The sequence below is a fragment of the Somniosus microcephalus genome, chromosome 9 (assembly GCF_052327205.1).
Source record: "Somniosus microcephalus isolate GS21.2 chromosome 9, FLI_Smic_1.0, whole genome shotgun sequence".
Taxonomy (NCBI): Eukaryota; Metazoa; Chordata; class Chondrichthyes; order Squaliformes; family Somniosidae; genus Somniosus; species Somniosus microcephalus.
In genome coordinates, this window is record NC_140995.1 from 124716175 (window position 1) to 124731837 (window position 15663).

Sequence of the window (15663 nt, forward strand, 5' to 3'; positions counted from 1 at the left end):
CGGGTTTTATTTTTTCCACAATTTGGGTCAAAAAAATTGGCTGCAAACTTATGTGCTTTTTCTGGTCAAAAATAAAAGTCATTGTAATCAGAGAAATTTAAATTTCATCAGTTTGGTCAGCAAAGCAATTTGGGAAGGAACAAATTAAATAAGTAAATCATGGATGTTTACAACTATCTTCACAAAGTACAATTCTAAAAATAATTGATGTGCATTATTAGCTGCATCTTCTGTGACTCTAGGCCGATGATGCCTTTGCCACAAAGAGTTGAAATTGTTTCAATGCCCACGTTGATCTATCCAGGTTTTATGAGTTTAACCCTAATCTTGAAATTCATCTTGGGGAGGGTAAATTAGTCCAAGAATTTGAAAACCTAGTTATATGATGGATTTAACTTTAGGATCTCAGTTTCAGGTCTGATGCTGATGCATTTAACATGTACTGGTCCAATTGTAGTACAATTCAAGCACAAGTAATGTCCTTTTTCTTCCTTCATTCTAATTAAATTAGATACTGAAATAAGATCTAGGGCTTCCTGTATCCTATTCACTTTCAACCCATTTTAATCTAATGTTTTTTTAATGTACATTTTAAGTGCAGCTTTTCCATTTCCCCTCTGATGATATCCAAGCAATTTGATGTTCCTTGAAAGTGATCTCTGCATAGCCTGTGGAGCAAACTTCATAGCAGCTATCATGAACTATATTAATATTTTAGCACTTACAAGAAGCATTCATTGTCGCATCATACCAACTGCAGATACAGTTGCTCAGGTAATGTTGGCTCCAAGCTTGAGAGGTTATCATAAGTGGAGCAATTCATCATTTAGTCTAGAACCTCATTTGAATTGTCTTGTTGTCGAGACAATTTGGACACAATTCAAGTAAGAGGAAAATTAATATAATTTTATGACTTTACCAGAATCAGATTTAAAAAGTGGTACAAATAATGAGCATCCACTATGGTTCAGTTCAGTGATTCTAGATATCAGATATGGTATTTAAGTTACATTCTCATTTGCAACCAGTATAAAGTGAGCTCCAGAGGTTTAATGACTGACTTAGCATTTAGTTTTTCTCTCCCTCTTCCCATCCCACCTCCAATAGTAATAATAAAACCATATTATTTGTAGAGTTGGCAAGTGTAGACAGTCCTTTATTTAAAAATAAATGTTACGTGCAAGATTTATTTCTCTTCAGAGGTTCATTAAAAGATTGTAGGGACCTATTGTATCTACTGGAATTTGAGAGCTTTATCCCACAACAAGCTACAGTTTGTCGCCAAAGCTTACAAGATGTTCAACAAGGTGGGACATGGTATAAGTAACAAAACACAAAAGCACTAAGAGAAAACTCTTGGTTGAACTAATGCATTTCATGTAGCTAGCAGTTTGGTCAAATTCATGCTTGGCATCCATCAGCATTTGGATCTGTTAATTCAATTGAAAACCCCTTACAGATTCTGTTTTACTCTACATAGAAAAATATAACCAGTTTCTGGAGAGTAGTGCCATAGCCAGATAAGAGGTAGCCATTGATCATGATCGTAAAATATTTTTAAGATTACTGTCTGAGGTTAAGACTGCAGTGTTCACACAGAATAATTTTGACGTTGATGCTGAGACTTATTGTCCTGGGTGGCAATCAAGGGAACCAGCTGTGTACCCACTGGGCAAATCCAGTCCTTTAGCATATAAACCTGAAGAGGCTGGTGTTTTATACTGCGACTGCGATCAAGATACAGCTCTGGAGTCCAGTTTGGAAAGGCATGAGAAAAACCTTTAGGGTACAAGGCTGACATGTCAAAATCCTCCACTAGGGGGAGGAGACTTCATTCTGAGTCTTTGTTCAGAACAGAACCTCCGTTCTCCCCAGTTTTTATACATTGGCCCAGAAATTCGGGTCAGGGGCTTCCCGCAGGTGCAAGCCCCCAACCTGCACTTACCTAGCACGCCGGCCATTGAGCTGCGGGCCCGCGTGGAATTGCGATCCTGGGCCTCCTCCAACTGCCAGCACGCAGTGCTTGCGTATCTCAGGGGCGCAGTTAGTTCGATGCGTCCCCTGGGATCACGTAGGCCATGGAGAGCCAATGGTAGCAGGGAATGCTTCATTCATAAGTTTTACAGGAAGACCTGTCAAATCTATAAATACTATAAGCCCCAAAACATCACTAAATCTTCAAATAATTTTTTTTTTAATATCACATTTTAAAAATAATAAACTATAAATTACATGAAATAACTATTTTAAACAATAATTTAAATTTTTGGAAAAATTAATTACATTTTCTAACGGGGCTAAAAATAAACTTACCTTTCTTTAAAGTATTTTAAAATAATAAACCTGTGGAAAAAATGTTTTAATTTTAATTAATTCACCACTTGTAAAAAGCAGGCATGTCTAACTTCTGGAGACTTCCCCTCCCGGGAAAACCTGCAAAAAAAAAAAAAAAAGTAAGTTCGATGCGCACGCGATGCCTCTCCTGCGCACACGTTCGACTTCTGAACCCCTTCTTTCAGGGGAATGGAAGTGCCGGTTTCCCGCGCATGCGCAGTGCATGCACAAAACCAGCACTTCCATTGGGCCTACGTGTGAGTACCCCATGCGTACTCACCCGTGGAGATCTGAATTTCTGGGCCATAGTGTGTATCTGTATCACTGCTGATGTTTGGTTTGGTCACAATAGCATTTGTACTTATTTTTCTGCAGAGAACATTAACAAGACATTACACGAGATTAGACTTTTACTAATGCTTTGAACTTTGTTATAAGGATCCATTGTATTTGAATTTTGGGGTCAATGAATATAGCAGAGCTAATCTGAGGTGATACTTGGTCCATCCATGGGTGGAACAGAGCACCTTTTCCCCCCTGCTTACTGGGATATTTGGCAGGAGGTATGAAGATGAGGGATATTATTTTAATGAAATATTTGTACTTTGCTTTGCAGTGTTGATTTTATACATGTTGGCCTGGATTCTGCTTTTATAGTTTTTTTAAAATTCAATTTCTATAATAATATAAATAAAATACTACTTTTTTTAAAATGTGAATGGCCAGGTTCCTCTTGATGTATAATAAAGGAGCTCTCTTACTCTTCTTCAGTGGCTAGCCAGGCAATCCCCAGGCAGATACCCTTCTTTCTCGAGTAGGTTAAAGTCCAAGAAGTTAAGGAGGAGCAAGTATCATTGTGCTACTTTTGGTGCCCCAATTGTGGATTGTACAGGTGACATTGGCAAACAATTCCTATGTCCTATATAGGTGCATTTTTCACAACTTTTTTGTAATAAATTATGAACCAACAATGAGTGCCTATGTTTTAATAGGGTCTTAAAATGTTTTGAAGGGCATCATTTTAACGTCTGTAGAAACTGTGATTTGTATATAGGCTCGTGTGTTAATCATAGAATATGTGAGCTACACTTCTAAGTTAGAAATCCCATTTGTATGTTTTATTTACACAAAGGAAAAACATTGAGTTACAAATTTATACAATTTGAACATCCATTTTTTCAGCTTTTTACAAATCGGTTGCCCCTTAGAGTAATTTTACAACACGCAGGGCACAGAGATTCAAATACCTTGAGTGTCCATCAGGAACTTGGGCAAAAAGGAAATTTTTAATCAATGTTAAATCCTGCAGCACTAGCTAGCCTCTGTGCCTGAATTCCTGATATGTGCTCCCAACATGCAGAGCTCTATGCCAGATGGTAAATTCATAAAATCTATCTAAACTCAGCAGTGGAATTACATAGTTCCAGTGTTGCCGTGCTTTGTGTTTATTTTTGGAGTATGCAATGTATGTAAAAGATTATAAATATGTTTGTTTAGTCAATTACAATTTAGTTTCTACTGTGGAAAGTGATGTTCTGTGTGCTTAGATTCTTTAAATGATTTTTAATATATAATAAATACACATGTTCATACACACTTTTTATGCATGTATATAATCTTTCTGTATGATAAAAATTATTTGTATTGCAGCTGATGTCTGGTTTGGCTACAATAGCATTTGTACTACTTTTTTCTGCAGAGAACATTAGCAAAACATTGCATGAGATTAGACTTTTACTAATGCTTAGAACATTGCCATAATCCATTATATTTGAATTTTACTGATAATACCTGTCAATCATACTGTAGTGATGAACATAGTCATTATTGATTACACTCAGTAGTTGCTAGTAATCGTGACCTATCGTGAATGTAATTTAATTTGTGACTTTCCTTTCTACGTGAGCTTATGCTTTGCAAGAGAGTAGTAATGCATTTGAACAGCAGGTTATGTGTATTAAAGTTTTCACTTGTGTTTTTATTATGAAAGACTTAATCTTTCACGGGTTGCTCTTGTTAAAAAAAAATACTGCTTTGTGTACTTTGGCATACTTAACATTCAGGTTTACACAAAAGAAATGTAAGTTAAAATAAAATTAAATCTTTCCACCTTGATAAGTTAAGCAGGTATGGAGTCTTTGAAAATCCTTGCAATACAATTAAATCTTTTGCTGTACTGAGTTGAGCTAGAATTAAATGTTTTAAGAAGCCTGTGATAAACAGGTCAGAAGGGGCTGATACAATTAACATTCTGCTTTTATTTTGTTGGTACTTTCAACCTATTGAGAGATTCAGGATGACCGTTGGGCATGTACCTGCAATAAGGATCACTTCGAAGCTCCTTTGTGGTGTTATCTGTGACAACAGAATTGTTGTTTCCACTGTTTGGTTTATTTTGACTAGCGGCTGATCACTGAGCTTACTAGAAAGTGACACTCGCAGCCAACTGGCTTAAAAATGATACTGATTTTTAAAAAAATCATAGCCAGATATGAGGTAGCCATTTGATTTGACACGAGAAGCAAGGTATAGCGGGCTGCAAGCTCATTATATTCTGTGCTGTGGCTGTTTAATAAAATGACTAGAACATTTAATTTGAAAGGTCAATGCCCTTATGTTAGCAATCATAATTAAAGACTGCAACCTTTTCACATAAGCTGTTGCTCTTGAAAATAAAATTGTGCTGCTAATTAGTGCTTAAAAAGATGGAATTAGAAGTGCAAAATGTATATAAGAAACTTGTGTAGAAATAGAAATTCCATTTTGACATCTACCACCTGAAGGCTCTCTATTCTTATTTGCTGTTTGTCTCTTTCAGAAATATCCTGAAAAGCTGTATTTTGAGGGCCTAGCTGAACAAGTGAATCCACCTGTGCAGATTCAACCTCAATATCTCCCCATTTATTTTGGAAATGTCTGCCTACGATTTTTGCCAGTGTTTGATATTGTAATCCACAGATTTTTAGAATTACTCCCAGTTTCAAAATCTTTGGAAACTCTTCTTGACCACCTAGGAGGCCTGTATAAGTTTCATGGTAGGTTTTTATGTAATTCAGAATATTCAATAGATCTGTCTTTTATTTGTGCATTAACTGGGTAGATTTATTTTTATTATTTGTGTAATTAAGCTTTTCTAGCTAATCCATTTTGATTGTTGTTTCTTTTTCTTTGTGTGACCTGTGAACTAATATTGGCCTGTAATTTGGGGTCAGCGGTGAATCAAAGGTGCTCGTCCTTGGCCCAAAGAAAGCTGCCCACAGAGATCTTGCAATCTCTGTGGCGAGAAATTTGCCTTTTTCGACATTCAATTGATTGCAGCACTGTGAATAGGGGATCCCTATGGCGATGCTACAGTGACATCAACAAGCTGTCTAAGCAGCCAATTCCATTGAAGAATTCTCGCAGACAGGAAACCAGGAAATGAGAAGCTGCTTTTATCCACACTTTAAAAAAATGTTAGAGCGAAATAAAGATTGGGACCTTTTGAAAGTTGTTGTTGAATCTGCTTCCACCACCTTTTCAGGCCGTGCATGCATTCTAGATCATAACAACTTGCTGCGTAAAAATATTTTCCCTCCAGTCACCTCTTTTTTTTTTTGCCAATTACCTGAAATCTGTGTCCTCTGATTACTGACCCTTCTGTCACTGGAAACAGTTTCTCCCTATTTACTCTATCAAAACCCTTCATGATTTTGAACACCTCTATCAAATCTCCTCTTGACTTTCTTTATGCTAAGGAGAACAACCCCAGCTTCTCTAGTCTCTCCACGTAACAAGTCTTTTAACATGCTTGATGGATGATCAGCCAAGGAGTGGCACTGGTGGTTTCTGTGCAAGTATCATTTCATTCCTGATTGTGGGGAGAATTAGCATTTTACTTTGAAAAATGTGCCTTTTATTTTTACTTGAAGCTAATTAAAATGTAGCATGACACATTTTTTCAGTCAACTGAAGAATATGCATTTTTGCTTTCATTGTAGACCGGCCTGTGACCTACCTGTACAACACTCTTCATTACTATGAGAGACATCTACGAGATCGTACAAATCTTAAACGCAAACTTGTTCATGCAGTCATTGGCTCTCTAAAAGATAACCGACCACAGGGCTGGTGTTTAAGTGAAACCTATCTGAAATCTGCCATGAACGCACGAGAAGACAATCCATGGGTTCCTGACGACACGTACTACTGCAAGTTGATCGGTCGATTAGTGGAGAATATCCTTCCTCTGCTAGCTAGTTTGTCTTGTGCAACAAGTGATTACCACAAAAAACCTAGCATAGTTAATGTAATTTCATGCAAGGCTATATGAATCAAAACAGGAATATTGCCTATACAGGAAACAAATCAGATTAAAAGTTTGTTTAAAAATGTAATTTTGAGGTTTCTTCGAGAGATTGAAAGAATTTTTAAATCGTCACATGAAACTTTAATAGTTACTACTGATGTGAAGTATTTCATTGCTACTTCCAGAATTTTTTTTTAGAGAAGTGCCCGAGTGGAGAGAAAGCATACAAGAAACTTTAAAAGAGGCATTGATGGTTCCAGCTGATTGCCTAATGTTTTATTTGTAGTTTGTGGTTGTGTAGTATCTAAGGTGTTCCAGTAACCATTCTCTTCATCTTTTCAGCTCCTACTGGTATAATCACTATGTTTGCAGATTAAGACACAGCTTCATCAATGGGAATGAAAATATAGTTGTTCTTTGGTTTATTTTGCTGAGGTTTGAGGTCCTCTATTGACAGTAATTGAGCAGGGACCAAGGAATTTTAAAAAATTTGTTTATGGGATGTGGGCGTTGCTGGCAAGGCCAGCATTTATTGCCCATCCCTAATTGCCCCTGAGAAGGTGGTGAGCCGCCGCCTTGAACCGCTGCAGTCTGTGTGGTGAAGGTACTCCCACAGTGTTAGGGAGGGAGTTCCAGGATTTTGACCCAGCGACAATGAAGGAACAGCGATATTTCCAAGTCAGGATGGTTTGTGACTTGGAGGGGAACTTGGCGGTGATGGTGTTCTCATACGCCTGCTGCCCTTGTCCTTCTAGGTGGTAGAGGTCATGGGTTTGGGAGGTGCTGTTGAAGAAGCCTTGGCGAGTTGCTGCAGTGCATCTTGTAAATGACTGCAGACACGGTGTGCCAGTGGTGGAGGGAGTGAATGTTTAAAGTGGTGGATGGGCTGCTTTGTCCTGGATGGTTTCGACCTTCTTGAGTGTTGTTGGAGCTGTACTCATCCAGGCAAGTGGAGAGTATTCAATCACACTCCTGACTTGTGCCTTGCAGATGGTGGAAAGGCTTTGGGGAGTCAGGAGGTGAGACCTCGCTGCAGAATACCAGCCTCTGACCTGCTCTTGTAGCCACAGTATTTGTGGCTGGTCCAGTTAAGCTTCTGGTCAATGGTGACCTCCAGGAGGATGTTGGTGGGGGATTTGGCAATTGTAATACTGTTGAATGTCATACGGAGGTGGTTGGACTCTCTCTTGTTGGAGATGGTCATTGTCTGGCACAAATGTTAGAATTATTTTTTTCAATCATGTATTTAGTAAGGTATGGCTCTGTTTAATCTACATTTTATTTTGTCTTGTGCTTGTGGAAAGCATTATTCACTGTCACATGTTCAGTAATATTTCCCTTAATCAGTACTTCACCTATGGCAGGAAAATCACCTGGTCCATTTCCAAACTGTGACTGGAGATTCAATGAATTTCCCAACCCAGCAGCACATGCCCTTCATGTAACCTGTGTGGAACTTATGGCATTGTCTGTACCAGGGAAGGAAGTAGGAAATGCACTTCTTAATGTTGTACTTAAGAGGTAACTTGATTTGGAAATTAACTTTATTCAGCTTGGGCAACAATGGATTGGAAGGAACAGTTTAGCTTTAATATGTAAATAATCATATTTTGCATTATGCAAGGGGAAAATGTTTTGCTAAAATGTGAATGAGTGAATTCTATGATGAGCGCAAATAGGCTCAGGCTTCCTGGACTATCTTGTCAATTAGCTCAGTGATGCAGGTAATGAGAACCAAAAGTTAGCTCATCCTATGAAGTGTACTTTGCAAAGTGTGAAAGTTTGAGATTGTGTAATTTTCTTTACTGCTGTACATGAGCACTATCAACTGTAAAATCACAAACACAACTTCACCCTAGTGTAACCATTATAGCAGATATTACAATAATTCCTTGTATCTCTGCTTTGTTCCCATCCCCACCCTCTGATGCAAAAGCAGTTGCATGGTTTCTTTTTGTCTGTTTCTATCAAGTTTTGTGGGGGTGAGGGATGATTTATAAAATCTGCATTTTTGTAGAATAATGTTGAACATGTTTCACAATATAGAAATGGATCTTTGAAACCTTAATGTTGTGTGAAATTTACTGTGGGTTTTTAACTCGATCCCTTTAGAATTCATGGTTCTTTGGGTACTTCTCCTTGTTAATGTTGTGCCAGAAGAATCTTCTACGACTAATTTGTAAAAGCTGGCTTGTGTTTTTATCATTTGCTTCTGTAGTAATAATTTTTTCCTTCTAGTCAACCATTGGTGCCCAGAGAGAATATTACTGCCTGGATGAATGCAATTGGACTTGTAATAACTGCATTACCTGTAAGTCTCGAAGTTTTATATCCATTTTGAGTGCATACTAATAATTGAAGCCAATAAGCCTTTGTATTGCAAGGTCAGAATTCACATTCATTGTGAACTAAGGGTTAATTTATAAGCCAAATACAGGAAACTCTCGATTTACCGGCACCCAAACAACCGGAAATCTCGGTTAACCAGCAAAATTCAGGAGTAGGTTCAGTTAAGTTTTTCTTCATATTAGTGGCCGTTTCTTAATTCTTGGCTGTGTAATCGGGGGGTTCCTGCACTTGTTGCTAAGCAACAGGGACGCTTGGTCTGTGGCCGGGCTTCTTGCACCTGTTGCTAAGCAACAGGGAAGCCTGAATAGATTTGTTGCTGTATACAGAGCTCTCGTACCTTTTAACTATAACTCTCTGTAATCCAGGCTTTTTGATAAACCGGCACCATGCCGGTCCCGTCGGTGCTGGATTAAAAAAAAGAGTAGAGTTTCCCGTAAAACTTTGAGGATTCTTCTAACTTTTCAATGGAAAAAGTTTTTACTATCCAGTCGCCACAGTCTGTCTGGGATTAGAGCTTTTCTGTGAAAACCCATTGGCTTTCCAGTGACATCATGATAGAGCTGTCAATGGCTTATTGTTATCTTCAACCAGGAGTGCCGAGTGAATGATTCTTCTCGGCCTCCTCCTGAGGTCCCCGCCATCACAGATGCCAATCTTTAGCCAATGTAACTCACTGCATGTGATCTCGATAAACGATTGAGTGCACCGGACACAGCAAAGGCTACGGGCCCAGACAACACCCAATTGTAGTGCAACAGCACAAGATAAATTTAGAAGCATTGAAAAAGAACTGTAACTTAAGGAAGAAGTGTTAGTAAGTGGAGAATAGAGGGAATACTTTCTTCCACCTCATGGTAACTAGTTTTCCTACATAGCAAATCACAGAAATTCAAAATCAATTTAAATATTGAGCTACTTTTGTAAAAGAAAATCTAAGAACCAGACTTGGAAAATTCCACTCGGCAGCTGCACCAGCCTGAGTTACTTTCCAATGTTAATGAACTAAAAAAAAACCACAGCAGCTGCTGCGAGTGTTTCTTAAAAAGGCCTTACTGTGACCTTATAGTTTTGGCAACTATGTTGTACAGAAGATCCAGAACAGTTGTGCATTAGAAAGCTGCATTTCATTCTTTTATATTTTATAGGGTCTATGGTTTTATTAAGTCAAGTACTGACAGGAATTTAAAGCCTAAAGTCTGAAATATTTAACGCATCAATTGCCAGCACGTCCAGGGAAATAGATTTCCAGAGTTTACCAGTTTTTAAAGCTTTCTGCTTAGACACAGTGCACTGAAATGAACATTAATGTTAGAGTAATGCACAGCAATATCGGGAGTAACTTTATTTAGACATTAACACTAAATTACTATAGTGCTTAGAATTTAAAATCAAATAAATTCTGCTCACCCTGTCTTCTCTCTTTCTCGTCTTGATGATTTCTTCTTCCATTTTAATTTTTTTGGAGCCAAGCCTCCACTCATTCCAAGGAAGGACACTGCCATAAGAGAAGGAATGGCTGGGAGGAGGTACTTCCAGGCCAGGAGTCGCCTTGCTCTTGGGCTGGGGGAAGAACAACAGGCTGGTTGCCGAGTAAGAGCAGGAATACTGCCTTGTCGATCAGTGGATATGGGGTTTACCTAGGCCTCGGCATTATTTGGCCATTATTTTTCAGCCCCCTTATAATGGGGAGGGAGGGGGGACCAGTGAGTCACTGCAACCATCTTTTGCCCCTGGTGAAGGGGAGGTCAGTATTTTGAAGCCTATCCCCACTGGCATTCACCCAAGATGCATCCCTAGTAGCGCAGGCACCTGCCCGGCATTTTTAAAACTAGGTGATCGCTCCCTGACCCCACATGCTTTGATGGGGTCAGCAACGGAGGTCATTTGTGGATGGATCCCACCACTTATGCCAGAATCAACAGCCCATTTCTATTGCTGTTTTTTTCCTCATCCTGGCTGCCATCATTCATTTGGAGGTGAGAAGAACTTCCAAAATGGAGCCTTTACCTGAAAACTAGCTTTAGAGGCTATTTTTCCCCATTGGTTGAAAAACCTACTGTGAAAACTGATGTCACATTCCAAGTCAATTTTGGCAGAAAATACAGCAGCTCTGTGGCTGAGGCTAGATGAGTAAACTCATCAGCAGCCCCTGAAGTCAGCATATCTGGGTAAATTAAATTGTCTGCAGTATTATATGGTTAATAAACTACAAATTAGATAGTCACCAACCTGTATATGTGTATAAACACCCTTGATCTAGGTGGGAGAAAACAATAAAATGCTGTGTAGTGTTTCCTTGAAAATAATCACTACACAAAGAAGCTTCAGCTCCGAGACATCCAGCCTGGGGCGTTAGTGAGTTGGAGAGGAGTGCATTGGGTGGGTGGCTCAGAGCAAAAGGGAACAGGCTTTGGCAGCAAATAAGGAGGAAAATGTTGCATGTACAAGCATTTTTCTTGGAATGGTGTGAAAGGTGCTTTTATTACATAACATAAATAGTGGCTTCGTGAAATGGTTCTACTCGTTGCAACATGCTTCATATTGAGAGTGGAATACGTTTCTGTTGCCATAGGTAGTGGCATTGAGTAAGGGAGCATGTGGGGTCATTTGGGTGCACTCTGTCCTACAACTATAATTGCGCTCATCTTGTCTATGAGACCCACCTCCTGCTCCCTCGACCCTATTCCCACCAAACTGCTGACCACCCAACTTTCTCTTCTGGCTCCCATGTTAGCTGACATTGTTAACGGTTCTCTCTCCTTAGGTACTGTCCCCCTCCCTCAAATCTGCCGTCATCACCCCTCTCCTCAAAAAAAAAAAAAAAAAACCTTGATCCCAACATCGTTGCAAACTACCGCCCATCTCCAACCTCCCTTTCCTCTCCAGAATCCTTGAACGTGTTGTCGCCTCCCAAATCCATGCCCATCCTTCCCGCAATTCCATGTTTGAATCCCTCCAATCAGGTTTCTTCCCTTGCCACAGTACCGAAACGGCTCTCGTCAAAGTCACAAATGACATCCTTTGTGACTGTGACAAAGGTGAAGTATCCCTCTTCGTCCTTCTTGACTTGTCTGCAGCCTTTGACACGGTTGACCACGCCACCCTTCTCCAACGCCTCTCCACTGTCGTCCAGCTGGGTGGGACTGCACTCGCCTGGTTCCCCCCATTCTTATCTATCTATCGTAACCAGAGAATCACCTGCAACGGCTTCTCTTCCCGCTCCCACATCATTACCTCTGGTGTCCCCCAAGGATATATCCTTGGCCCCCTCCTATTTTTCATCTACATGTTGCCCCTTGGCGACATCATCTGAAAACACAGCGTCAGTTTCCACATGTACGCTGATGGCACCAGCTCTACCTCACTACTTCTTCTCTCGCCCCCTCCACGGTGTATATATTGTCAGATTGCTTGTCTGACATACAGTTCTGGATGAGTAAAAATTTTCTCCAGTTAAATATTGGGAAAACTGAAGCCATTGTTTTCGGTCCCTGCCACAAGCCCCGTTTCCTAGCCACTGACTCCATCCCTCTCCCTAACATCTGTCTGAGGCTGAACCACACTGTTCGCAACCTTGGTGTCATATTTGACCCTGAAATGAGCTTCCAACCACATATCCGCAGCATAACAAAGACCGCCTACTTCCACCTCCGTAACAACGCCCGTCTCTGCCCTTGCCTCGGCTCATCCGCTGCTGAAGCCCTCATCCATGCCTTTGTTACCTCTAGACTTCCAACGCACTCCTGTCTGGCTTCCCACATTCCACCCTATGTAAACTTGAGGTCATCCAAAACTCTGCTGCCAAGTGTCCTAACTCGCACCAAGTCCCGTTCGCCCGTCACCCCTGTGCTCACTGACCTACATTGGCTCCCGGTTAAGCAGTGCCTCGATTTCAAAATTCTCATCCTTGTATTCAAATCCCTCCATGGCCTTGCCCCTTCCTATCTCCTGTAATCTCCTTTAGCCTCACAACCCCTCGAGATATCTGCACTCTTCTAATTCTGCCCTCTTGAGGATCCCTGATTATAATCGCTCAACCTTTGGTGGCCGTGCCTTCTGTTGCCTAGGCCCTAAGCTCTGGAATTCCCTGCCTAAACCTGTCTGCCTCGCTACCTCTCTTTCCTCCTTAAAACCTACCTCTTTGACCAAGCTTTTGGTCACCTGCCCTAATCTATCCTTATGTGGATCAGTGCCAAATTTATTGTCTTAAAATACTCCTGTGCAGCGCCTTGGGACGTTTTACTACGATAAAGGCGCTATATAAATACAAGTTGCTGTTGTTGGGCTGTTTTCAATTCACTTCCTCCTTTTATAAAGCATCTCGAAACCTTGGGTGCCTATTTAATACAGGCAAGAACATGAACTAGCACAAGAGAGGTGCAATTGACAGAAGATGGGGAGGATGCTGTCAGCATGTTATTACAGCCTCATTTGCATATGTTCATCCAAAAATGTACTTCCTCTGGCCACAGGTTGACTATGGACAATGTGATGGGGCTAAAGTGGGAGGATGTCGGGCAAAATAGAATGCCAGCCTATTTTTCTGTCCTGGTTGTCTATTTAACATTGGTAAAACAGGTAACCTATTGGAAAAGCTAGGCTGGTATATTGGTACAGCTGCACACTGGACCACTGCAATTCTGATACTGGAGGACAACTTATTGTGTAAGGTGAAAGAATGCTTAGAATTTCAGTCTGTAATGTCTCTTTCTTCATACTAGATGAGTTCCAATAGCAGTGGTTAGATGGATTTAGGTGGCTGCTTCCAACGGTCAGCTGAAAATCTCATCGTAGTATGGCAGAAGGATTTGTTGAGCAAATTCAGTCATAATCCTTCAGTTTAGTGAAATCATAATGTCCCGCTGTATTACAATTGATATTTAAATTAGTCGTGCAACATAAAAACTGACTCAAAGCTTTTATAGATAAGTGAAGAGAAAAAGATTGGTGAAGTCAAGTGTAGGTCCCTTGCAGTCAGAATCAGGGGAAATTATAATGAGGAACAAAGAAATGGCAGACCAATTAAATATATATTTTGGTTCTGCCTTCACAAAGGAGGACACAAATAACCTCCCAGAGATGTCGGGGAACATAGGGTTTGATGAAAGGGTGGAACTGAAAGAAATCAGTATTTGTAGGGAAATGGTGTTAAGGAAATTGATGGGATTGAAGGCTGATAAATCCCCAGGGCCTGATAATCTACATCCTAGGGTACTTAAGGAAGTGGCCCTAGAAATAGTAGATGCATTGCTGATCACCTTACAACATTCGATGGAATCTGGAACAGTACCCATGGATTGGAGGGTAGCTAATGTTACCCCACTATTCAAAAAAGGTGGTAAAGAGAAAACGGGGAATTACAGACCGGTAAGCCTGACATCGGTAATGGGGAAAATGCTAGAGTCCATTTATAAAAGATGTAATAGCAGAGCACTTGGAAAACAGTGACAGGATCGGACAAAGTCAACATGGATTTACAAAGGGTAAATCGTGCTTGACTAATCTACTGGAATTTTTTGAGGATGTAACTAGTAAAATAGATAAGGGAGAACCAATGGATGTGGTGTATTTGGACTTTCAGAAGGCTTTCGATAAGGTCCCGCATAAGAGATTAGCGTGTAAAGTTAAGACACATGGGATTGGGGACAAGGTACTGACTTGGATAGAGAACTGGTTGGCAGACAGAAAGCAAAGAGTTGGAATAAACGGGTCTTTTTCCGAGTGGCAGGCAGTGACTAGTGGGGTACCGCAGGGATCGGTCCTTGGACCCCAGCTATTCACAATATATATTAATGATCTAGACAAGGGAACTAGATGTAATACTTCCAAATTTGCAGACGACACAAAGCTGGGTGGGCATGCGTGCTGTGAGGAGGATGCCGAGAAACTCCAGGATGATTTGGACAGGTTGGGTGATTGGGCAAAAACATGACAGATGCAATATAATGTGGATAAATGTGAGGTTATCCACTTTGGTGGCAAAAACAGGAAGGCAGATTATTATCTGAATGGCAATAGATTGGGAGAAGGGGAAGTGCAACGAGACCTGGGTGTCCTTGTGCACCAGTCGCTGAAGGTAAGCATGCAGGCGCAGCAGGCGGTTAAGAAAGCAAATGGTATGTTGGCCTTCGTAGCGAGAGGGTTTGAGTACAGGAACAAGGATGTCTTGCTGCAGTTGTACAGGGCCTTGGTGAGACTACACCTTGAGTATTGTGTGCAGTTTTGGTCACCTTATCTGAGGAAGGATGTTCTTGCCATGGAAGGAGTTCAGTGAAGATTCACCAGGCTGATACCTGGGATGGCAGGAATGACTTATGAGGAGAGATTGGATCGATTGGGCTTGTACTCACTGGAGTTTAGAAGAATGAGAGGGGATCTCATCGAAACTTATAAAATTCTAACAGGACTAGATAGACTAGATGCTGGAAGGATATTCCCGATGGTCGGGGAGTCCAGAACCAGGGGTCACAGTCTAAGGATAAGGGGTAGGCCATTTAGGACAGAAATGAGGAGGAATTTCTTCACCCAGAGAGTGGTGAACCTGTGGAATTCTCTACCACAGAAGGCAGTAGAGGCCAATTCATTAAATATATTCAAGAAGGAGTTGGATATATTTCTCAAGGCTAAAGGGATCAAGGGGTATGGGGAGAAAGCAGGGACCGGGTACTGAATTTGGATGATCAGCCATGATC

The 15663-nt window shown here is 40.6% G+C and overlaps 1 protein-coding gene across 5 annotated transcripts in view; it reads left to right on the forward strand.

Annotated features, from left to right (window-relative positions):
- Positions 1-15663, forward strand: part of med23 (mediator complex subunit 23) — a 150929-nt gene that overhangs the window by 63246 nt on the left and 72020 nt on the right. For all 5 annotated transcript variants that reach the window (XM_085997124.1, XM_085997127.1, XM_085997125.1 and 2 more), the window contains 4 exons: positions 5153-5369; positions 6315-6551; positions 7978-8143; positions 8861-8933. In XM_085997124.1, coding sequence (XP_085853250.1) covers positions 5153-5369; positions 6315-6551; positions 7978-8143; positions 8861-8933 — 693 coding nt within the window. The remainder of the gene's footprint in view (positions 1-5152; positions 5370-6314; positions 6552-7977; positions 8144-8860; positions 8934-15663) is intronic.